Source organism: Rhipicephalus microplus, chromosome 3 (genome assembly GCF_043290135.1).
Source record: "Rhipicephalus microplus isolate Deutch F79 chromosome 3, USDA_Rmic, whole genome shotgun sequence".
In the NCBI taxonomy this organism is placed as follows: domain Eukaryota; kingdom Metazoa; phylum Arthropoda; class Arachnida; order Ixodida; family Ixodidae; genus Rhipicephalus; species Rhipicephalus microplus.
Genome location: NC_134702.1, coordinates 93,365,928 through 93,389,875, shown reverse-complemented (window position 1 = coordinate 93,389,875; position 23,948 = coordinate 93,365,928). Strand labels below are relative to the sequence as shown.

At 44.8% G+C, this 23,948-nt stretch overlaps 1 protein-coding gene across 1 annotated transcript in view; it reads left to right on the top strand.

The window, feature by feature from the left end:
* Positions 1–18,915, top strand: part of LOC119172108 (putative RNA-binding protein EEED8.10) — a 63,079-nt gene extending 44,164 nt beyond the window's left edge. The window contains exons 17-20 of the mRNA XM_075889993.1: positions 1,841–1,981; positions 4,623–4,736; positions 14,227–14,271; positions 18,401–18,915. Of these exons, the coding sequence (XP_075746108.1) occupies positions 1,841–1,981; positions 4,623–4,736; positions 14,227–14,271; positions 18,401–18,483 (383 nt within the window). The 3' untranslated portion in view covers positions 18,484–18,915. The remainder of the gene's footprint in view (positions 1–1,840; positions 1,982–4,622; positions 4,737–14,226; positions 14,272–18,400) is intronic.
* Positions 18,916–23,948: the final 5,033 nt, after the last annotated feature.

The following is a 23,948-nucleotide window of genomic DNA, read 5'->3' as shown; positions in this document are numbered from 1 at the left end:
GAGATCAGCAGATGAACACAGCTGATCACATTCACTACTGTTATCAGATGACAACGGCACTCCATCCCAGACCGCGAAACCCGCGTCGAGGAAACAATTGCAGATTGTGCTTTCAGTAACCGCTTTCCATGCATCTAAAAGAATGCCAAGTGCTGAGAGCAAGTCAACTGAGTATGTTTTGCCATTGTCCACGCATAGGACCACGTGACTAAGCACGCGTGACTGGTAGAGCTGTTTGAGCGTGCGGATAATGCCTTGATCCATGGGCTGTAAGAGTGATGTCGTGTTTGGCGGCAAGAATTCCAGTTGCACGGCTTTGAGGTCCTTCAAATGGCCATGCGCTGCAGCGCAATTGTCCATCATCATTAAAACTTTGTGTCCCTGCCGCTCAAACTTCTTGTCCAGCATGTGAATGTACTTTTCGAAAAGCTTCTGTGTAATCCAAGCCTTCTTGTTGGCTTTGTACAATACAGGAATGCGCGCTCCCTTGAAACATCTGGGATTCTTTGATTTTCCGGTAACCAGCATTGGAAGCATCTCTGTACCCAGCATGTTGCTGGCAACAAGGACTGTCAGGTGCTCCTAGCTATGCTTGCCTCCGTGGCAGGGGTTCCCGGCTCAAGCGAGGGTCTTTTCAGGTAGCAACTTATAAAACAGCCCCGTTTCGTCGCAATTAAATGCATCTTCCGGTGCGAACTACCGGAGCAAGGACTGCAGTTGACCTCAGCAATAACTTTCAACAGCCGACTGGTTGACCGTGGCACTCTCACCACACATTTTCTTGAATCATTAGTCATTTCTTTTTTTGAAATTTTGGACCCAGTCATCGCTGAATTTACACCCCTCAATATACATTTGAAGCGCCAGGGTGTCTGCTTTCTCTTCAGAACATCGCCGGACACTGGCACCTGTTAGGCAATCATGCCTTTCAGCCATATGAGGAGAGCTTCCTCCGGTTTTGGGTGAGCACCTTGGCTTACATTCTTTAGTCGCGCTCCAGGCAACTTCTTGGCAGCTGTTAGGATTCACCTTGTCCTTAAGGTAGTCCGAGATCGTCTGCTTGGAGATTTCAAACTGTTTGCGACGTCTGCTTGTGACCTGCCACTTGACACTTGCCTGGTTATGGCGGCCTTCTTCTCCATCATCAATCGACTATTTTCCTCGCTTCAAAGCTATTGACGAGGAGGCGCGCGGCGCTGGCGGTGTCGGTGCCATTGGTCGAAAGTGGCGATAAAAATCACGATTCCTTGTTCAAGCGGCCATGCAAACAGCTGCACAGGTGACTAATGAACGACTTGCTCGGAGACTGTCAACAAAGTGCCTAATGGCAACACTAGAGAACACCGACGGTCAAGTGGTACGTGCCTGCTATCAAGGCTATATGCGAGATCAGCTGACCTGACCACATGGTACATGTGACGCGGATTCGAGGCTGCAAAAAAAAAAAAAAAAGCAGCAGTGTTGAGTGTGTTTTCGTCGAATTGCGGTAGTTTTTGACTTGCGATCAAGAGAAAAAAAATTCGGAAAATCGCAGGATAAGTGTTTAAAACGTGTGAAATTTCAGTCGGTGTTATACATTGACTCTATGGAGCGCGTGATGATGCCATGGCAAAGTCCGGATATTGAGGCAGGTCCAAAATATAGGGCGTCCGAAAAAACGGTCGCCGACTGTAGTATTTAATCCATGTTGCTTGTTTCAATGTGTGTTGTTTCAATGTGTGATGTTGTTATTCTTTCTATGCATCTGGTGTGTATCAGTAATTTGAATGCTATTTATTTTTTAGAACTGCATAGTAGGTGAATTTTTCTAATGTAATCATCTAAATCGCTGATATTGCAGGGGTGCTGATTCTCGTGGAACTGTGTCGTGATCTGAGGCTGCTTGACGTCAGTGGCTGTGAGCGTGTGACTAACGCAGCTGTCACTGGTGCCATGGATATTGTGGGGGAGCGGTCGAATGTGCTCACAATTGTCATTGGTGGTGAGTTTGATCGTTTCCCTCCTTGATCTTTTGAAGCTTGGTAAAATAATAGCGACATATTCCTTCAGTATATTTTTTTCTCTGTGGAGACATTTTTTGTTTCATTATTTATTAACTTTCTGTTTGTAGGAACCCCAAAATCGTAAAATGAAACGATGCCCCATTGTGCTTCTGCATATTTCATCACATTGCTTAGCAAGTAGCCTGTGTGGATACTTAAGGGCTTTGAATATTCGATTATTACAGTATTCCAGTACTCTTTACAAACTTTTAAATCTAGAAAGTTTCGGAGGCTGTAGAAAATGAGTAGACTTATTTTTCTGCGTTCGGTTCACTTGAGAAGGTAATTTTACAGCAGCAATCGCGTGCCATACCATACTGTAAAACCGTACGTTCAAAAGAAATCCACAACTATTGTTTTTTTATTTTATTGCGTTAAACTGAAGTGTGCTGATGGCCATTAATCAGATCAGAGAAAGTGGTTCATTTTTTTTCTAGGAGCGGATCACCGGTGTTTATGTTTATGCTGTACATACTGCTATAAAAGTGGAAGAAACATCTGCCTTCTGAAGTCAAGAGTCCGACGAAAACTCATCGGGTTGGGCATGCTCATGGTCAGACGTAAAAGGAAAACGCTGACAAAAGAGAACCTGAAAATGACAGATGTCTGTTATTTTAAAATGTCTGTTATCTTAGAGATCTTTTAGGTCGGCGTCCCTTCCTTTTACCTTTGACCATCCACTTTCTCCACTGTAATGGCACATCACAGGCGAATACATGTGCCTACAGTGAAGATTCCTGTTTGCGGTGAACTTATCTTGAAGCCTAAGCTCCTGATGCTTCCAAGAAAAAGGAACGGTGCGAGTCGGAGGAGCAGTTAGATGTGGCCAGCATTTGTTGGGACAGTATAATGCTCTGGCCCAGGCTGTAGTAGACCGTTGCCCACAACGGCGATGCCGCAATGCTGTTTCAAGATCAGATAATGTAAAGCTGCTTCCAGCAACATTGTGGCTTTTCAGATATTGTTGAGGAGCTCTCAAGACTGTGGAGTATAGCCGTTAGTTGAATGCAAGGCCTGTTTCTCAGCCAGTCATAACCAACTATGTGAGACGGGCCTGAGCTGTTTCGCTTAACTGGAGTGAGGTAAACAGAGTCACAAAATTCAGGTACAGAACCTATCGTATTAGAGGCAGTTGTTTAATTTGAGCAGCAGTTTTGTTTAAAAAAAATTTTGATTGCTTAGAGTCTATTGTATGTGCTTTCTAAGTTCTGGCTGCGGGAATGTTATCTTTGTTTTGACAATACTATAGATTGTGATTTTCAGCTTTGTTGTAGCTGCATCTTAGCTTGTCATTGTATGGCTAACTGTAGTACTTCAAGTCATAATACCGTAATTACTCGAATCTAACGCGCACCTTTTTTCCGGTTAAGCGAGTTAATGCGCGTTAGAATCGAGTACGAACAAAAAAATTACGGTCAATCTATTGCCATCGGCAAATCCAAAATGGCCGCCCCCTACGTGGTCGGCATGGCGCGTCGGCCATTTCTGCCTATGTGTTTCCCATGTGCGGCACTTCGCACGTGTGCTGAGGAGTTCGTCATCTAGTAGTGCCTTAGCATCGACGGCGTGGAAGGGCCGACTCCAAAAACCTGAGTGCACCACGATGCAGCTTTTAAAAGAAAAGTCATCGCGTGTGCAGAAACGGACGGAAATCGGGCCGCATCGCCGTCGTTCGGAGTTCACGAAACGTGCGTGCGGGACCGGCGGAAACAAAAGCAGAAGATTGTTGACAGCAAAGCTTCACGCAAAGGCTTCAGTGGACCACAACAGGGTCGGTTTCCGCAAATTAAAGAGCTGCTCGGCGAGTATGTGCTTGAGCAGCGAGCGGCACAGCGGCCCGTGACAACAGAACTGCTCCAAGTGCGGGCTATGCAATTAGTCTTAGAAAAAGGTCTAATGCGGAGCCAGTTTGAAGCGAGCAGGTGCTGGATAACTAACTTTATGAAGAGGAAAAACTTTTCTCTCCGAAGGGGAACATGCATATGTGAAAACTTTTGCGGAGGAGTGCGATGAAAAGCTTCACAGTTTTCAGAGGTTCGTCCTAAACTTGCGGCACAACAACAACTACCTGCTTGGGCGAATCGGGAATGCCGATCAGACGCCTCTTTACTTCGACATGCCTGGCACCACAACCGTCGAGAAGAAGGAGGCGAAGCAAGTTCGCGTGCTGACATCGGTCCACGGTAAAACTACAGTGACGGCAATGCTCTGTTACACGTCAGATGGGCACAAGCTTCGCCCGTACCTCATATTTAAATGGAAGACGCTCCCGAAAGAAGTCGTTTTTTCGAGTGGTGTGATCGTGCGGGCCAGCGAGAAAAATGGGTGCGCGTTGCAATCGATGTCTTACGTTTTTTTTTTTTTTTTCGCGTTGGAAATCGGGTGCGCGTTACAATCGAGGGTGCGGTAGAATCGAGTAAATACGGTAATAGGATTTTACTATATTTTGCTGCTCTGAGAGAATGGAAGGAAATTCTGACACCTTCCTAGACGTACAGCACTTTGATTCTGTGCCTAAAACACGAGTGTAATTAGGCTCACATTTTAGCAGTGGCTAAGCAGTGTTGCGTTTATTTCCAGGCACGTTCGTGGAGCCAGACCAGCTCTGCTTGGACCCAAAGAGCAAGCTTAAGATTGATCGGCGCAACTTCTGCATTGAACTGTTCAGACCAGACAGGCTGGAGCGCATGTTGTGTAAGTTGCGAGTGTTTTGACACGACTTTTTTTTTGTGGTCTCAAAATTATGAAGCTTAGAGGGAAACTCGGGTGAAGCAGTGTGCCACTTGAAATGTGCTAGTTATTGCTTGAAGCACTTTATTTGTATTTATTCAGCATGTGTAAATCCACTATTCAAGGAGCAAACAAACGTCAAAGATTCGTTTTTAAAATTTGTGTTGAAATTTCTTCACACGAATGTCATCGTGATGATGTCACTAATTTCAAAGCATTTTCTTTTAGAGGCATCGGCTTGATAAATTTTTTGTGAAAGTTGGTATGTTATGCCTCTTGATGCCGAGGGGATAATTACTTCATTTTACCTATTAAAATCTTTGTAGGCCCCACTAGGTACTGTCCAAATCTATGACGTATTAGTGAGTTAATGCGGGAAATACAAGTCGCTATTACAAGCTGCATTTTATAGTGCATTTTTATCACAAACCGTCTGCCTTCTTGCAACAAGAGTGGTGCTTTCGAAATTCTGAAAAGAAATCTTTTGATCGGAGGGGGTGTACCTACATCTTGTACTTTCACGGCAAAGTAGGTGTTGAAGTTACAAGCGCACAAAGCTCTTTGCTCGCTGCATCCGCCGCATTTGCGAAAGGAGCGCGCTGATCGAACACAAGAAGCTAACTGTGACAGTTGTTAGTTCACACTCGACCTGGGTGTACTTGTGCGTTCATTTCACGTGTCCTTTCTGTTTCAGCAGTGTGCTTTAAGGGTCGATCATGCTGTGACAGTTGTTAGATCGCACTTGTTCAGGGTGTGTGTCCCTTTCGTTGTGTGTTCTACTTAAGCAGCACACTGCAAGTTTCGATCTGCTTGCCTTTCTTCACGTGACATTCCAATTTGTTGCTATCGCGTTCATTGCTTTGCTTCAGCAGCAAAACAATGTACAATAAACACTCAAGTACCCTTGTGAAGACATGTTTCACTTTTGTCTTATGCTATTCCTATGACGGAGGATGTTTTTTTAATTGAATACCATATCTTGTATTGAGTATCAGATACGTTAAGGTTTCTGTAGTGACATCATATTCAAAGCTTTTGAAGAGCGCACTTTATGTAGTAAGAAACTAGGTTAATATTTGTATGCATTCTATGTATCATTTTATTCATAGGGCTATGCGAATATTCGAACTTTACAATGTTTTTCTGATAGATATGCTACCCAATTCGATTTGTACCTGAATTTTATTATTCGAAGTATTCTAACTTTCAGAAATGAGCATAAAGGCGAAAATTGGCCTCCAGCGTTATCGGTCTTGTGTTTTGGGGCGTCCATGTGTGAAACTTTGCCGCTTCCATCGGTGCTCCAAGCAGTCACTGCACGACGAGCTTAGCTGGGTTTCACTGCCAATGCTTAAGATGCCTATCTACGGTTTTGAAGAGCCAGTGGGGGTTGCTATCCGTTGCTTGTGACGAAGCATATTGTGGCTTCTTCGCTTTCGCACGTCCACTAGCACAATGCCCTTGCCCACAAAGTTCGGATTCATTGCGTGAATCAGCGTCGTAACTGGAGTGAAGCCTTGCCACGACTCCGAGCAGTAAGCTTGCTCACGTTATGTATGGTCACGGTGACTGATATCTTAAAGTATGCCATGCACGATTGCTGTAAGCTCGCTCGCAATGTGTGGCTGCGGTATTCGATGTTTTGAAGTATGTCACACACGATCACGGAGAATAGGAGCCATCTCGAGGGGGTCTTTGTCATGAAGTCCAAAGTTTTAATAAGCATAGTCTCTATTTAGGGTCCAGTTTGTCTGAAACGTGTATCTGTGATGTTCACGAAAAGCACGGCGCTATGGTAATCTCATGATTGAACTAGCTACCAAACTAAAGCGTTATGATATTCTAAATGATCGTTGACCAATCAACACAGGAGTGTGTACATGTCACCAAATAGCGCGATTCTCAACAGCCGTGACCTCGCGATGCACAAGCCACGGATGACTCTCTCCCTAAACAAGGCGCGCTGGAACAACATGGCAGATGGTCCCAATCTGGGCCCTCGAAATAAGCTTCATACATTTGCTTTTTGTGCACTTGTTTGTGAATGAAGGATGGAGCTCAAATGGCAGCGCCCGGTTGCACCACTGCAGGGCTATGATTGTGTTGAAAACGCTGTTATTTTGCGATGTATGCAATACTCTTTGCCAAATAGAGAAATATCAAGTTATTCAGGCTCGTGGTGATATACTGCATGTTATGACACCACTTTGGTTATACAAAATCTCATAAACAAACACAATTTATCCTCTGCACTTCCTCATTCTTTATAAGACATCTGGAGAACATGCCCTAGCAGCACTGCTCCAGTGCTTGATCAACCTAGCCTAAAGAAACGCTTTCATGTTCATATCACTTAAGAATATATTTAGGGATCCTCTAAATTTTTTTCTGCGATTTCGCTTTGAAGTAATTGAAAAATATTTGAGAAACATGAATTATTTGCATTCAGTTTGCACCCAAAACTTTGCTATATCCACAGCTCTAGTTATTCACTATTAGAGGTTCGAATAAATTGCAATCTTGTTGATGATCAAGTTACTTCACCTGAACAACATTACCAGGTGCACATGCAGTCTTGCATATCAAATTTGCTCAAGAGTAGAAATGTGACACCACAGCTGCTCATAGTTCCGAATATGAGACAGCTGAACTATTTATCAGAGTGAATTATTGGAAGGACTTGTGTGCACCAAATTTTAGACTTGTGGGAATATTCGAAGCATTAGAATTCGAGCACTCGAAGCATTCGAACGAATAGTAGGGTATTTGAATTTGCTTCGATTTGAATTTAAATTATTGAAATTTTCAAAGTATTCTAAAGGAACGAATAAAGGTGGTTTCGCTGCAGTATAGGATTGCATGACAGTGAAAGCACTTACTCGGAAGAAATCCGCTTTGCCGCGAAGCCCCCCTTCAAATCTAAAGGGGCCCTGCAACACTTTTTAAGGATTGTCGGAAAATGCTGCCGATCGGTAGTCAAGGCTACCGAGGACACGCAAGCCAAATATTATAGAGCAGCACGCAGCGTGCGATTCACAATAAATTCTCGAAGTCAGCTCATTGCTCTCTTCTTCGGGAAGAGAAGAGAGCTTAATTGCTCTCTTCTCTTTGCAAATGACTCCACAAGCTCAGAAAGCATGTGTGACTTAGTTTCTTTCCCCGTGCCATCCTTCCCTGCTTAGTTTCCAGTGCTTTCGTCGGGAAAAGAAAAGAGAATGCACTTGCAGCGTGAGAGAAATCTTTGCAACTCCGCATGTACTGAATATGATTCTGAAAAATATTTGTGGCAGTGAATTCATGAGGCAATAAATAAGCTTCTTTAGTGAATCCATGCCATGGCTACTTAAAAAAGTGTTGCACGGCCCCTTTAAATGAAAATATTACTCTAAAATTAATACATTTTATCAAGCTTAAAAGCTAGTTATGGCAGCTTATATGCTACAAGTATAATAACTTTTGAAATGTTACATATTTTCAGGGTTTTGACTCGCATCCTGCTGAAATTCAAATCTTGCTACTACTCAAGGTTCTTTCGACTTCCTTTGAACAAAAAAAAAAAAAAAAAAAAAAGGTATTGCATAGAGGCCCTATTTCAATTAAAAAAAATATTGTGCAGGTTAGTTAGGTCATAATAAATATGCCCATTTTTCTTTATATGTCATATTGCCACGACATAGTGCCTGCATTCAAACAACGCGCCCATCACCACGCGCACAGAGACGATGATGATAGCACGAGAACCCAGCTGGCCCCTGCTGATGTGTGCCACGCGCTTGGGACTCTTCTTGAAGAAGTAGAAGAAGAAGACATCTTGCCGTTCTGCTGTAACGTGCTACGACCATAGTCCCTTTGAGTTGTGGGCACAGGTTCGCCCTTTAATAAATACGTTTTATTATACCCCCAGTCCTTCAACATCGTTACATTTCTGGTGGAAGTGCTGGGTAATGAATCAAAGCCCTACGAACGCAAGACAGCGTAGCCCCGACCACCAGCCAGTTGATACTGCGGAGCCGACACCTGTGCATCAGAGGACCAGTCGCCGTCTTCGAGGTGATTCACCAGAATTCAGCCCACTCCACTTTACGCCAAGGGGAACTCAGTCAATGGACGCCGCCACCATGACAAGTCATGTAACACCAGCCCAAGTGGTGATAAATCAGCCTCACCAGCCACCAGTATTTCATGGCGACTCGTATGAAGACGTAGAAGATTGGCTGAACCTCTTTGAGAGAGTGGCACGTTTGAATGGTTGGGACGAGAGAGAGAAGCTCCGCCGCGTATACTTTGCTTTGGAGGACTTCGCAAAGACGTGGTATGAAAACCATGAAACCTCCTTTACGACCTGGGATGAATTTCGGCGACAAGCTCTGGTGACTTATGCCAGCGCGGATCGCAAAGAAAAGGCGCAGGCTGCGCTCGAATCCAGGAACCAACTCACCAACGAAAGTGTCGCAATGTATATCGAGGACATGATCCGCCTGTTCAAGCGCGCAGATACCCATATGACCGAAGACAAGAAGCTACGCCACCTCATGCGTGGGGTGAAGCAAGAGCTATTCGCCGTTCTCGTCCGCAACCCACCACGAACAGTTGCGGAGTTTCATACGGAAGCGACAGCCATAGAGAAAACGCTAGAACAGCGGGCTCGACAGTACAATCGAGACATAAACTATGCACCTGCCAATGTCTGCTCTGGACGCCAGCGAAGTGACATGGACGCTCTGCGAGAACTCATCAGGTCGGTGATCAGGGAAGAGCTCAGCAAGTTGCAAGCACCTCACACTACAGCAACACTGTCTGTAGTCGACGTAGTACGAGATGAACTGAGGCAGATGATACGTGAGCCGGAGCGTGCGCCACAGCCGATCCAACGCATACCAACGTACTCTGAAGTACTCAGACAACCCGCGGCGCACACCAATGCAGCAGTTACGATGGCCTCTCCTTGCCCACAAACGGTACGCAGCGCACCTCGTTCACTGGAACCGACGGCTACCTACCTGCCACGAGCCCGTGGTGTAGCTCGCTACGTGGATCAAAGGCCCCGGAAAAGTGACATCTGGCGTGACCATGAGCGCAGGCCTTTGTGTTTCCATTGTGGGGAAGCAGGTCACCTGTATAGGTTCTGCCCTTACCGACAGGCAGGATTAAGGGGCTTTCCGTTGTACGCACCATGCCCTCGAAACGGTGAACGGCCAACCGAGATCGAAGAGTACTTGTCCGCGCGCCAGAGCCCACTCACTCCACGCCAACATCAGCCAAGATCGCCGTCGCCCAGGCGTTACCGATCACCCAGCCCACGTGCTTCTTCCGCACGGTCTGGGCACCGTTCTACAAGCCCACACCAGGAAAACTGAAGCAAGCGACCTGTGGAGGTGAGGCCGCTGATAACGACAGTTGCGAAGATCCTCCATTGCGGTTTCAAGGTGACGATGCTATGTTTACAGAGGATAAGCGCAGCAGTGCGAAGATTACTTCAGATTTGCGGTTGAAAATAGACGGATACGAGCTGAATGCTTTAGTTGACACCGGCGCTGATTATTCGGTAATCAGTCACAAATTGGCAAAGAAACTGAAAAAGGTTGTAACAAAATGGAGTGGGGCACAGATACGCACGGCAGGTGGCCACACTATTACACCGCTCGGCAGATGCACCTCAAGGCTCGAAATAAGAGGCTTTACTTACGTTGCTGACTTCATCGTGCTGCCGGACTGTTCAAGGGAGCTTATACTAGGAATGGATTTTCTGCAAGCCAATGGAGCCATAATTAATCTGCGCAGATCCAGTGTAACGTTTTCGACAGAACAAGCTATGTCGGTGGAGGAATCGGAAAAGCGACGTCTTACTGCTCTGCGCGTTGTTGATGATGACGTCACAGTGCCACCTCGCTGTAGTGTAATGGTGCTTGTTGAAAATAAGGCATTTTGTGACCACGAAGGAATAGCGGATGGAAACGTAGAGCTATTTTTAAACAAAGGAATTTGCGTGGCAAGGGGTGTTGTTCACTTAACGAATGGCCGCTCAGTTGTCCTCCTTACGAATTTTGGGAATGAATGTCAGCACATCGCGCAAGGTATGGCTATCGCCTATTTCCACGAGTTCTGCATGGCGACTGAACTATGCAGTTTAGCGACAACGCCAACCACTCCACAAGAGACCTGCAACGTCGACGCATCAGTTAACGTCAACCATAGGCTCCCAGAATATCAAAAGAAACGATTGTTTGCCCTTATAAAAGAGTTTTCGGACTGCTTTTCAACGTCCTCTAAGGTGCGACGAACGGCTATTGCAAAACACAGGATTATAACAGAAGAAGCCACGAGACCGATTTACCAACACCCATATCGAGTATCGCAAAAGGAAAGAGACGTCATCAAGAAACAAGTGGAGGAGATGCTTTCAGATGACGTGATCCAGCCTTCCAGCAGTCCATGGGCGTCTCCTGTAGTGCTTGTTAAAAAGAAAGATAACAGCCTTCGATTCTGCGTCGACTATCGGAAACTGAACAGCGTAACGAAACGGGATGTATACCCTCTGCCGCGTATCGATGATACACTCGATCGACTACGGAGTGCGAAATACTTCTCCTCCCTTGATCTCAAGAGCGGATATTGGCAAATTGAGGTGGATGAGCGTGACCGTGAAAAGACGGCATTCATAACCCCAGACGGACTCTACGAATTTAAAGCGCTTCCATTCGGCCTGTGCACAGCGCCAGCTACGTTTCAGAGAATGATGGACGCTGTCCTCGCGGGACTGAAATGGCAGTCCTGCTTGGTGTACTTGGATGACGTTGTCGTATTTTCCGTTACATTCGACCAACATCTAGAGCGACTCCGCACAGTATTAGAAGCCATTCGTTCAGCAGACTTGACCATCAAGCCAGAAAAATGCCACTTCGCTTTTGAAGAGCTTCGATTCCTCGGACACGTCGTCAGCTCCGACGGCGTTCGGCCAGATCCCGAAAAGACAGCTGCCATCGCGAAGTTCCCGACACCCAAAGACAAGAAGTCAGTACGTCGCTTCCTGGGTTTATGCGCGTACTATCGGCGATTTGTGGAAAATTTTTCGAACATTGCTGAACCACTTACTAATCTGACAAAAGACGAGGTGCCCTTTAGGTGGGAAAGTGAACAACAGGAAGCATTTGATGTGTTAAGAACACGCCTGCAAGCCTCTCCAATCCTCGCCCACTTCGATGATACTGCCGAAACTGAAGTTCACACTGATGCGAGTAACGTCGGCCTCGGAGCCATTCTAGTCCAGCGGCAAAACGGCCAAGAAAAAGTGCTAGCGTATGCCAGCCGCAAGCTTTCGAAAGCTGAGACAAATTACTCTGCAACCGAAAAAGAGTGTCTCGCGGTCATTTGGGCCATAAGTAAATTTCGGCCGTACCTCTACGGTAGACCATTCCGAGCAGTAAGTGACCACCATTGCCTGTGTTGGCTGGCGAATCTTAAGGATCCCTCTGGCCGACTAGCAAGATGGAGCCTTAGGCTACAAGAGTACGATGTTACTGTGGTATACAAATCTGGGAAAAAGCACAGCGATGCCGACTGCCTGTCACGCGCACCAGTGGAGACGAGTGAGCCGGAGGAAGAAGACTTCCCGTTTCTAGGCGTCGTCCAGGCATCAGAAATCGCTGAACAACAACAAAATGACCCCGATTTGCTGCCGCTTATACAGCGTCTCCAAGGACTCAACGTTAAAGTCCCGCGCACTTTATCCAGAGGGCTCCCTTCGTTCTGTCTTCGGGAAGGGGTCCTTTACAAGAGGAACTTCAAGCCTCATGGTGACAAGTTTTTACTCGTTGTACCTGCACCTTTACGAAACGAGATTCTGCACGCATGTCATGATGAGCCAACATCTGGGCACATGGGTGTCAGCCGTACATTCGCCAGAATTCACCTAAAATACTACTGGCCAAAACTGTTATCATCAGTTCAGCGCTATGTGAAAACTTGCCGTGAGTGTCAAAGACGCAAAACTCCATCCGTGAAACCTGCAGGCCTCCTCCAGCCAATAGAACCACCGCATGCCCCATTCCAACAAGTTGGTATGGATCTCCTAGGCCCGTTTCCGACATCGACTGCACACAAGAAGTGGATAGTCGTAGCCACAGACTATCTCACTCGCTATGCTGAGACTGACTCGCTGTACACTGCAACATCTCTTGAAGTTGCCAAGTTCTTCATCAACAACATAGTCCTCAGACATGGTGCACCCAGCGTGGTAATTACAGATCGTGGCCCAGCTTTTACTGCAGACCTAATGAAATGTCTGATGCGAATGACCCACACAGACCAGAGAAGAACTACAGCATACCATCCTCAAACAAATGGCCTAACGGAGCGCTTGAACAGAACTCTGACTGATATGCTTTCAATGTATATCGACGTCGAACATAAACTGTGGGATGAAATATTGCCCTACATCACGTTCGCATATAATACAGCCGTTCAAGAAACAACGCGAGTGACACCATTTGAACTTGTATTCGGCCGAAGAGTCACCACTCCACTGGATGCCATGTTACCACTGAATGATGAAAGCAGCAATCCACCTGGCCTAGACGACTTCCTGCAAAGAGCCGAGGAAGCACGACAGATGGCGAGATACAGAATACGCCGCCAACAACGTATCGACTCCTATCGGTACAATCAGCGTCGTACCGAAGCGCATTTTCAACCAGGTGACAAAGTATGGATATGGACCCCAGTGCGTCGCCGCGGACTTTCTGAAAAACTTTTTAGCCACTACTTCGGGCCTTACGAAGTACTCCATCGTGTAAGCGATGTAACTTACCAAGTCAGATCCGCTATACACGGGAGCTCAAAACGCCGCAACCCTACAGAGGTTGTACATGTAGTCCGGATGAAGCCGTACTATGAGAGATCATCGGAAGACCAGTGACGCCTACGCCTACCACGAATCTATTCATTGCCTGACGCATCGGGACGATGCGTGTGAGGAGGGGGATTATGCCACGACATAGTGCCTGCATTCAAACAACGCGCCCATCACCACGCGCACAGAGACGATGATGATAGCACGAGAACCCAGCTGGCCCCTGCTGATGTGTGCCACGCGCTTGGGACTCTTCTTGAAGAAGTAGAAGAAGAAGACATCTTGCCGTTCTGCTGTAACGTGCTACGACCATAGTCCCTTTGAGTTGTGGGCACAGGTTCGCCCTTTAATAAATACGTTTTATTATACCCCCAGTCCTTCAACATCGTTACAATATATACCATTCAATTCAAAATTATTCTACCAAAATCACTATTCGTTTCGAAGTTACTTTGAACCTAAAATCCACTATTCGCACAAGCCTACCAAATTTTTCTTGGCGCTCTGAAAGCATTCAGTCTGAGTGTGTAACAGACCATAGCTGGAGTACATACACGTACGTTCTTATTTTCTCTTGTCACCAAGTTATGCTTGTGTTTCTTTTAGCCTTTCACGAAGACGCTGACGTTTGGGATCTGGATGGCTACGAAGGTGTGTATATCATCTTGGCTTGATTTATTCTTTTTCTTGTCCTCTGTTCATACATCAGAGGCAAGCAGAGGATTTTCTTCATTTTTCGTCACACCACCAACAACTTTCATTCCCTAATCGTTTGAATGTGTGTTGTGGCAACCATTAGGGCAGGCTTGCTTTTTCGAATAGTCTAAAGACTCTCTGCCTGTTTGCTTTTGCTGTGACGCAATGCTTGCCATGCTGTACTGGAAGCATCGCAAGACAAATTTATGAAGTTTCAGCACTAAAGTATTTCTTTTATAAACAGAGTCTCAAGCAATGCTGAAATGGGGGTGCTTTGGGGCAACATGAAGTTTAGGAGCTTATAATAGGTGCTCAACAATACTAATGCTTAGGACAACAAGGAAGATTACATCTTTTGTTGTAATTTTTTATTTAAAAAAATTTGTCTTCTCAGAGAAGCAGGCAACAGTTATCAGCAGTGTTGGTGGTAACGCCTTACAAGGAACGTCGTTACCGGTAATGTGTTAGTTTTCTCAGTAACTTAGCAATGTACTCATTACAATTTTGCAACTGTAACGGGCAACATACTTTCTTTAATATTTTTCGGTAAAGTGAGGTGCCACGTTACTTGTTACTTTTTTATTCCGAAGGTGCCACATTCCCAGAACTCGCCCCAACGAATTCCTTTGTTGCAGCGTTGGACCGCTGTCGCCTACCAGGCATTGACAAAGAAAGTGTGGACGTAATTTAGTTCGAGGAATTTGGGGGGCGGGGGGTATCTATAGCAGGCACCGATTACCTGCGCGGACATAAGATGGTATAGTGTACTGTGGCTCGTCATGGAAAGGTTGGCTATCCTGAGACATTGCTGGTTGCTGTGGCCGAAAGCATCTACAGAGCTCAGGGGCACGTACAACGTGCTGCAGATAATGGCATACAGGGAAGCATGAGCAGATGCGAAAAAGTCGCGGTTATTTCTTACAAACATCAGCTTTCTCCTCATGGGTTGAAAAAGATAGGCCGGCACATTGGTGTCCATGGGGTTTTCTCTGCCCTACACAAGTTAGACTCGCTCTCATAGAGGAGAGGTCCGGTCACGAGGCACAAAATTGGATGCCAAGTAAGGCACCGTAATCGGTTCCTGGAATGTATGCGAAAGGGGGGTGGGGGTAGTCTACAGAGTCCATTTGTCGTGTGTGTGGAGCCTGCCACATCGGCCAGGCAAGCAGATGTCTCAATGACAATCTCCAAGAGCACAACAATAATGTTTGGAATAAGAACGACGGTCTTATGGCTATTCATTGTGATCGCTGCGGCTGCCGCTCTGTGCTCGACAGCACCACAATTCTGTACCAGCACAGAGACGACATGCAGCTTTTGTACCTCCGCCCAACAGTCCAGAAAGGAAGTGATTTTTCTCTTCTCTTCATGAAAAAGGTTTTATAGACCTTTATAGACCTTTTTTTGCTGCAGAGTAGTAGAAAGCTGATGAAGCGCTTTTACGCCCCAATCTATTTTGTACCATGAAAGTTGTCGATGGTATGCCCAACCTTTTTGTCGACTGCATGATGAGGATGTAATTTGTTGGCATGCTGAACTGGGTCCGTATAGCAGTGGCATACTGTGTTCTCATTAACGTTTCTAATTATAAACACTTCCAATTTTTGTGTTAAGTAAACCGGTTAAAATGAACAAGAAATGTTTACGCACAAATATATTCCCAGGCGAACAGGCCATTAAAACAATTCTTTACTACTACAAATTTTCCGTGCTGATCTTGCCGCTGATCTTGCCATAAGAAGCACGCTGAAAAAATTGCCGTAAATTTGTTGAGAGTCCAGTGGCGCGTCTTTAGCGGAGAGCGTTTATTCTTACGAGAACAGATAACTGGGCTCGTTTCTGGGAATTCATGTTAAGGCATTGATGATTGAATCTCGTATTGTGCATGATGTGACTTTGAGAGAAATGGCTTCACCATGTGCTAGAGTCTGAAGCCATCGCATGCAACCATAGAGGCAACTAACTATAAGCTCTACGACATTGCTAAAGTTCAGTGCATTTGTACAAACAAATCTTGTTGAATCAGCATTTTGGTTATAATTGTCGTTTGGCTTAGAAGTTTTTTTGTGAAAGATAAGTGTGAGCCTTAAAATATTCTTACTGACGGTTCCTGCAGCAAAAACGAAATGATTGATATTTGTTATTGATGGGTAACGTCAGTTACCGTAATTACTCGAATCTAACGCGCACCTTTTTTCCGGTTAAGCGAGTTCATAAATCGCATGCGCGTTAGAATCGAGTACGAACAAAAAATTACGGTCAATCTATTGCCATCGCAAATCCAAAATGGCCGCCCCCTACGTGCGTCGGCATGGTGCGTCGGCTATTTCTGCCTATGTGTTTACCATGTGCGGCACTTCGTACGTGTGCTGAGGAGTTCGTCATCTAGTAGTGCATTAGCATCGACGACGTGAAAGGGCCGACTCCAAAAACTCAAGCGCACCACGATGCCGCTTTTAAAAGAAAAGTCATCGCGTGTGCAGAAACGGACGGAAGTCGGGCCGCATCGCGGTCGTTCCCGAAACGTGCGTGCGGGACCGGCGGAAACAAAAGCAGAAGATTGTCGACAGCAAAGCTTCACGCAAAGGCTTCAGTGAACCACAGCAGGGTCGGTTTCCGCAAATTAAAGAGCTGCTCGGCGAGTATGTGCTTGAGCAGCGAGCGACACAGCGGCCCGTGATGACAGAACTGCTCCAAGTGCGGGCTATGCAATTAGTCTTAGAAAAAAGTCTAATGCGGAGCCAGTTTAAAGCGAGCAGGTGCTGGCTAATTAACTATATGAAGAGGAAAGGCTCTTCCCTTCAAAGGGGAACATGCATATGCGAAAACTTTTGCGGAGAAGTACGATGAAAAGCTTTACAGTTTTCAAAGGTTCGTCCTAAACTTGCGGCGCAACAACGGCTACCTGCTTGGGCAAATCTGGAATGCCGATCAGACGCCTCTTTACTTCGACATGCCTGGCACCACAACTGTCGAGAAGAAGGGGGCGAAGCAAGTTCGCGTGCTGACATCGGTCCACGGTAAAACTACAGTGACGGCAATGCTCTGTTACACGTCAGATGGGCACAAGCTTCGCCCGTACCTCATATTTAGATGGAAGACAATCCCGAAAGGAATCGTTTTTTCGAGTGGTGTGATCGTGCGGGCCAGCGAAAAAAAATGGGTGCGCGTTGCAATCGATGTCTTACGTTTTTTTTTTTTTTTCGCGGTGGAAATCGGGTGCGCGTTACAATCGAGGGCGCGGTAGAATCGAGTAAATACGGTACTTTTTTTTGGTAACTGTAACGGTAACGCGTTACATTTTTCTGTTGGTAACGTAGGGCGGTAACGCGTTCCTTTTTTGTTAGTGTAACACGAAACGTATTTAGTTACTTTTTTTGGTAATGGATACAACAATAGTTATTAATTACATACAGCCATTCAAATTCTTAACTAGCTCACCTACACTTTTGTGAGCGCAGTACGACTCATTCAAATTGCAAATGGGTGTAGGGTAAGCACATGTGTACGAAGCGGCGTGCTCACCTGGGCCCAATGTCTGCTAAGCTGTTCCTTTACGAGAATGTGACCCCATATTAGTGAGCTTCAGGTCAGCGGGAAATGTAAGTGGGCTAGCAGTTTTGCTCTGATTTTATGTTCCATAGATGGACGTTGCAGCAAGCAGTCGAGGAAATAAAGTTTAAAGATACTTCACTCGCCCCCACATAAGACAAGCCAGAAAACATTTGTCTGAGGGCCACTGTTTTTCTTCATTTTTCTTTTCAGTGCCCCTATAAGTGTTTTATAATGTTAAGGACACTACACCTTGCTGTACTGAAGTAGTGCAGCTCCTCCTTACAAATGCTTCTGGTTCCATGCACAGTATGTGAAATGTATATGTAAATACACTCAAACCTCGATGTAACAAACCCAGATATAACAAAGTATCGGCTAAGTAAATCAAGAAAGGTCTTCAATAGAAATAGTGTGGAAAAAAATAACCATTTTTTGAATATGACAAGCTTGTTTTCGTGTTAGATGCAACCTTGTTATAATGAGGTTTGAGTTTCGGATAGGCCAGTGACAATACGGCTCCTGTCAACAGGTGACGGCGAAGCTGAAGCGAGGGCCCTAGACATGTTGGAGAACGATGATCCCCTACTCATGGAAGACTACATCTTGTCATGATGCTGGATGCTGCAGAGGGGGTGGCTGCGTGCCGAGGCAGACGTGGAAGACGCTCAGAGTCTCAGCTCTCCAGATGTGTCACGCTCTCACTTTTCTCGTACCACTTCGCTGTCTTCTTCTCCCACATCACCCACCTAAAGTAGAAAACATTGCGTGCCTCACCCTTCCCCCCATCTCCGCAGCCTTTTCATCATATAAGATGGCCTGACTGCAGTGTACATAGCTTGGAAAATGGCGCCTTTTGGCGCGTCGTCACGTTTTCCCGGGCACGTAATGCTTGCTGGTTCTGTTTTTTTTTAGTCGTTCAAGTTGAAAGCAACCCGGTTTTCCCCCTCCCCTCCTCGATTGTTTGCCAGCAAGAGAAGTTTGTGATATAGGTTTAGGCTTTCGAATAGGCATAGTCTTGTTGTGGAACTTTTGCTGGCTTTTTGAGTGACGAACGATGTTCGATGAAGTCTGAAGACTTGGAACTTGTAGTTGCATTGTTCTTATGTTTTTGTGTACAAGTGTGCTGAGCAGCTGCCGTGTGTTATGTTATCAAAACAAGAAGGCTTCCTGTTGCCTCATGCATTTTTTTGAAGCAAATTATGTAGCGCTAAAGTTTGTGTATGTAGGGTAATGCTAGCGCAGCTGTGTTCTTGTCCTGTGTAGGAGAGACGCTTAAAAGGAAGGCATTCGGAATTGTGCGTTTTTGCCTTTTAGCCCCGTGTTCAACAAAGACACAAATTTCCGCTGCGGTTGAGCGATTGATCACAGTTTTCGTATTTTTGCTGTTATGTGTCTGCTTCAGAATGTTATTGCACATGGTTAATAATCTGTGTTGTTTTCTAGCCAGCTGTGCAGGGGGCAGCATTAGGGATCTTATGTAGTCAAACTTTCAGTGGCACATTATGACATTTGATTTCCTAAGTATTGATGTAAGTTAGGTAGTTAATTTGTTACTTACTGGATTGTTTTTTATATCATCAGCTTCAACATTAGCGAGCCAAAAAAGAAAATGCTCACTGTTTTTTGATGCAATCTCTCCCACAGCAAAACACAACCATTTTGTGTTACTATTACTACTCGCAATATGCATAGATGTATATGTGTACACAAAGACCTGTGGTGCTTGCTTGGGTTGTTGTATGTAAGTCACTGTTTTAGTTTGATTTCTGTTTCAATGGCCAGTTATCAAAATGCTCTATTCTACGGTAGCACCTGATATATATTGTCACATATTTTCTGGAAAAGCACTGGCTACAAAGGTGTGTAGTTATACCTTGTCGTCAAATAGATTTTTTGAAATGCATTGTGAATAGTCCGAGTAAATCAACGATTGAAGGCATTTGGGCTCCTCGCATTATTGCTTTTCATTCACAAAGGTTGTCGGAAGTAAGACATGCTGCTTGAGGCTTGCTTTAGAGGGAAAAGATGCAAATGCTAAAGCATGCGTAAATGAGATGCGTAGACAAACAGAACTCTCCAAACACATCACAGTTTCTCACACAGCTTCATCTGCAGCATCACAAAAGCCAATTCCAATGTTTGTGCAACGCTGACGTCTGCGTTTCCAGAGTGCTTTTCGTTGTGGATCTGATGTCTGACTTATCTGTGTGTGGCGGTAGCCGCTGTTGAAAAGAGTTGTTGACTGCTGTACACAATGCTCTATTTTTCTCTCTCCTTGTTGTTTGCAGCAGCTGCAAAATAGATTAAAGATGGGCAGGCTGCCCATTGTGCGTTGACGTGTTGGTGTCCCGTTTTCTCAAAGCCCAGGGTGGATCATTTCGTTTTTTATCTACCAGTGTTGCCTTGTTTGAAATGCGCAAAGGTTGTATTTGAACAGTATTATACTTTTGCATGGTGGGGCCACATCAGTAGTCTCCACGAATGTGCCAGTTGGGGTTACTATTGCAAACTCACACGTTACTACTGAGCGTTAGTGTATACGTATTCACTTGCATAACTTGTGCACCTTCTTACTATTTTAAGGCTTAAAGAATGGAATGTTGGGTGTCACTTGCAATTTTGTACGTACGTCTTCAGTAATGTCTCCAAAGGTCACGTTGCATAAAATATCGTGTTTGCTTGATTCAGTAAAAGATAAGCTTTGGGTTAGTTGGTCTTGCATCATGAATATTGAAGAGGCTCCGCTCCGCGTTACTGACATTGAAAAGGTCGAATATGATGCAAACTATCATACCCAAATTTACGAAGTTGCATATATATATATATATATATATATATATATATATATATATATATATATATATAGGTATATGGGAAGTGTCGGGTACATATGCTGGTATAATTTAGAAACGATGGGTGGAGGATAACTGTGAGCATATCACAAATTAAAGTTAAGCTTTAGATTATAAAGCTTTTTAAGGTGATAATATGAAGGGGCAAAATACAATCTTATTTTAATACTGTGAAAATAACTGCTTCATGCATACGACAATTACATGGTTGTGATGTCCTCTTGAAATATAGCTTCCGGTACGTTACGTGTGTAGAGAATACCAGCGACACAGCGTTCTAGAGCAATTTATACAGTTACACTGATGACTGAGCTGTAAAAAGAGCATCCGGTAGCTGAAATTCCATATCCCACGCATTGTGGGAAACTGTTCCATGCGACACAGTCAGCCAGCAGCTGTCTGTGCTGTTCTTTATTTATTTGATTGGGGGGGGGGGGCAGCAGAGTACCTTGAGTGAATTAGTTCTGTTTTTAAAGACAGTAGTCTTTCTTGGGGTGCTTCGATGCAACAATTTAACCACAATTCACCGATTTTCTCATGCATAACATCAAATAACGTTTTGTTCACTCTCTTCACACGCAAGGCTATCGTCTTTCGATGATATTTGCAGTGAAACATGCAGATACATGGCCAATTTTTTTTTACCTATCATCATGACATAAAAAGATGTTACCAGGCATGAAACATACAGACGAGGGTTCCAAAGTTCAAGACTGTCATGAAGCCCTCGGTGATGATTACAAATAAATAAAACAAGGATTAGGTGCTGTTTGAACCATAGTCGTTGAGTCATGTTAAACGGTAGATCATCTTTTTTGTAAATTGAGTAGTGTGCACATCGTATGCTTACTAGGCACGTAATGTCGGCATATGTGTCTGAGCACAGACATCGGTTTTATTCAAACAAAGCGCACGCTATGGTGTGAATCACATTTCGCGTGTGTTGCCGTGAATATCATATCTAGCATTCGTTATGTGCAGCTCTGGGGTTGAGGAGTGCTAGAATATAGCTTGCCAAGTCGTAGGAGTACAAATGTAAAGTTTATTTGACTGTCATAAAAGCGGAGCCAACACTAGAACCAAACTTGACATTAAGCTGATAAAACATATCTGCCCTATAGAGTCCATAAGAAATGTTTATTACCATGTGATAAAATTAGACAGCCAGCACGGCAACCACAATTTACGTTGCAACGACATAATTCTTGCGCGTTTGGTCTTTTTCCAAAGCTGTTTTAAGACCTTGCATGACTCTGTGGTAGAATACTTGACTCTCATGTATAATATAAGGATTTAATTTCTGCCGGGATCCTTATTTTTGTTTGCCTTTCTTAAGTCAATGCGGCTGATGCCACGTTTTTTCGACCCTCTCCCACTTAGATTATCAATGTCTATTCTCGCCTTTCTTGGGTATAAACTGTGAATCACCAGTGGTGCATACCCACATACCGCAGTCCGTGTTATGCGGGTATGTACCACATGTCACTGGAGGAAAGTGTTTCGTGACTTACGAGCCAGGATTTTCGCGGTAGTTACCACGTGACTAGACAGTCATGTCCGTCTGACCTTCATAGCTTCGTATGCCAATTTCGGTCTGTACAAAGTTGAAGAGGCGACCACAAGGGCGCTCAAATGCAGGCGGCTAGATATAAACATACAGATATACAAATGGATTAGTGGATAAAAATGCTCAACGATCTTTCGATTGCTAAGAAATGCTTCCCATTTAAAAGGCTTCGATTTTTGCGATTGGTGCATATAAGTAACATATTATGTTGCCCGCATGAGTTTGTGCATTTAATAGAAGTGAATCGTATCCGTCATGCACGATATTCTTGAGCATGCGTTTGTCTAAACTTCTGTAAACTATGTAGTTTGTCATTAAATAAATGTGCAGTAAACAAGTTTGCATTTGTATGCTACCGTAAAATAATATATAAGGCGATAAAAAATATTAGATTGTATTTATAAAAGAAATCGAAGTTTATCTCTGAGTCTAGAGTCGGGTGCGGCTGCCTGGGCGATCTTGCGCAGTCCGATGATGAGTACGCCCAAGAGTACGAAGGCGCCGCCGAACATGCTAAACAAGTCCGGGTACACGCTCAGGAACACGGCCTGCATGAAAGAGTTGTGCCCAACATCGTGTGCGCATCGTGCAGAGCAGAATTCCACGTTCCAATTATCAATTAGAAGGAATAAGAATTTTATGTGCCTTTAGCTCATATTCTGAAATGCTTCAGCGTATAGCCAGTGCAAGTCCCGAAGCGCTAAAAGTGTATACGTATATATCCTCATAGGTAGGGTTCGTAAAGGGGGGGAGGGGGGCAAGTCAAGGTGGAGCGAAATCAAGAGTTGGAATGGATGAATATATAATAATGAAATGGTGGGATAAATCTCGCAACCAACTGCATGCCTATGGGCAGCGGCCTTCCGGGAATGAAGGTGGGTCGAAGTGAACCGTTTTTAGAATGCAATAGTATCGGTCGTCCTCGGCCTACATAAGCGTCCAAAACTTGCCCATGAGCCGTCGCCATAGACGTGAAAGATCTGATTCTGTAGACATAGAGCAGACTTGCCCATCTCCTTCTCCCCCCCCCCCCTTTTATGAATAGGGATGGGTGCCTATTGCACATCTCACCTGTAATTAAGGCGTCTTGTTTTAACATTCGCCGCGCTTGTTAAATGACTCCTGACGTAGAATGTTTTCTGTAATAAAAAACAACAAACCTGACAGCAACTTTTTAGCATAAATTGTAGCTCTGTGTAATTGCAGTGTTGAATCGCAAATGCTCTAGCACGTCTTATATTAATGTCAAATGCTACTGTCGTCAGCTGAAAATATCGCGTCAATTCCTCGTATATGCTTGCCCCGTATGGAACCCTCATAGAAAATCGGACATCAGTGCACTAGAATCTGTTCAGAAAAAAGCCACCCGTTTCATTTTCCGCTGTTACGACTGCAATTTCTCACCCTCCTCTCAACTTGCTACGCTAGGTCTGCAAACCCTGTGCGAGTGACGCGAGCTTGAATGCCTAAAGTTGCTCCATATTCTTGTTAATGCCCCACACTACGCATTAACTAACGAATATCTGTCTCCTGACAAACTGACACCCACAAGGAATAGCCACAAACTCAACCTGACACCATTCCATCCACGTACTAACCTATTTAAATTCAGATTTTTTCCGCACACTATAGAAAAATGGAATGTATTGGGTCATAGC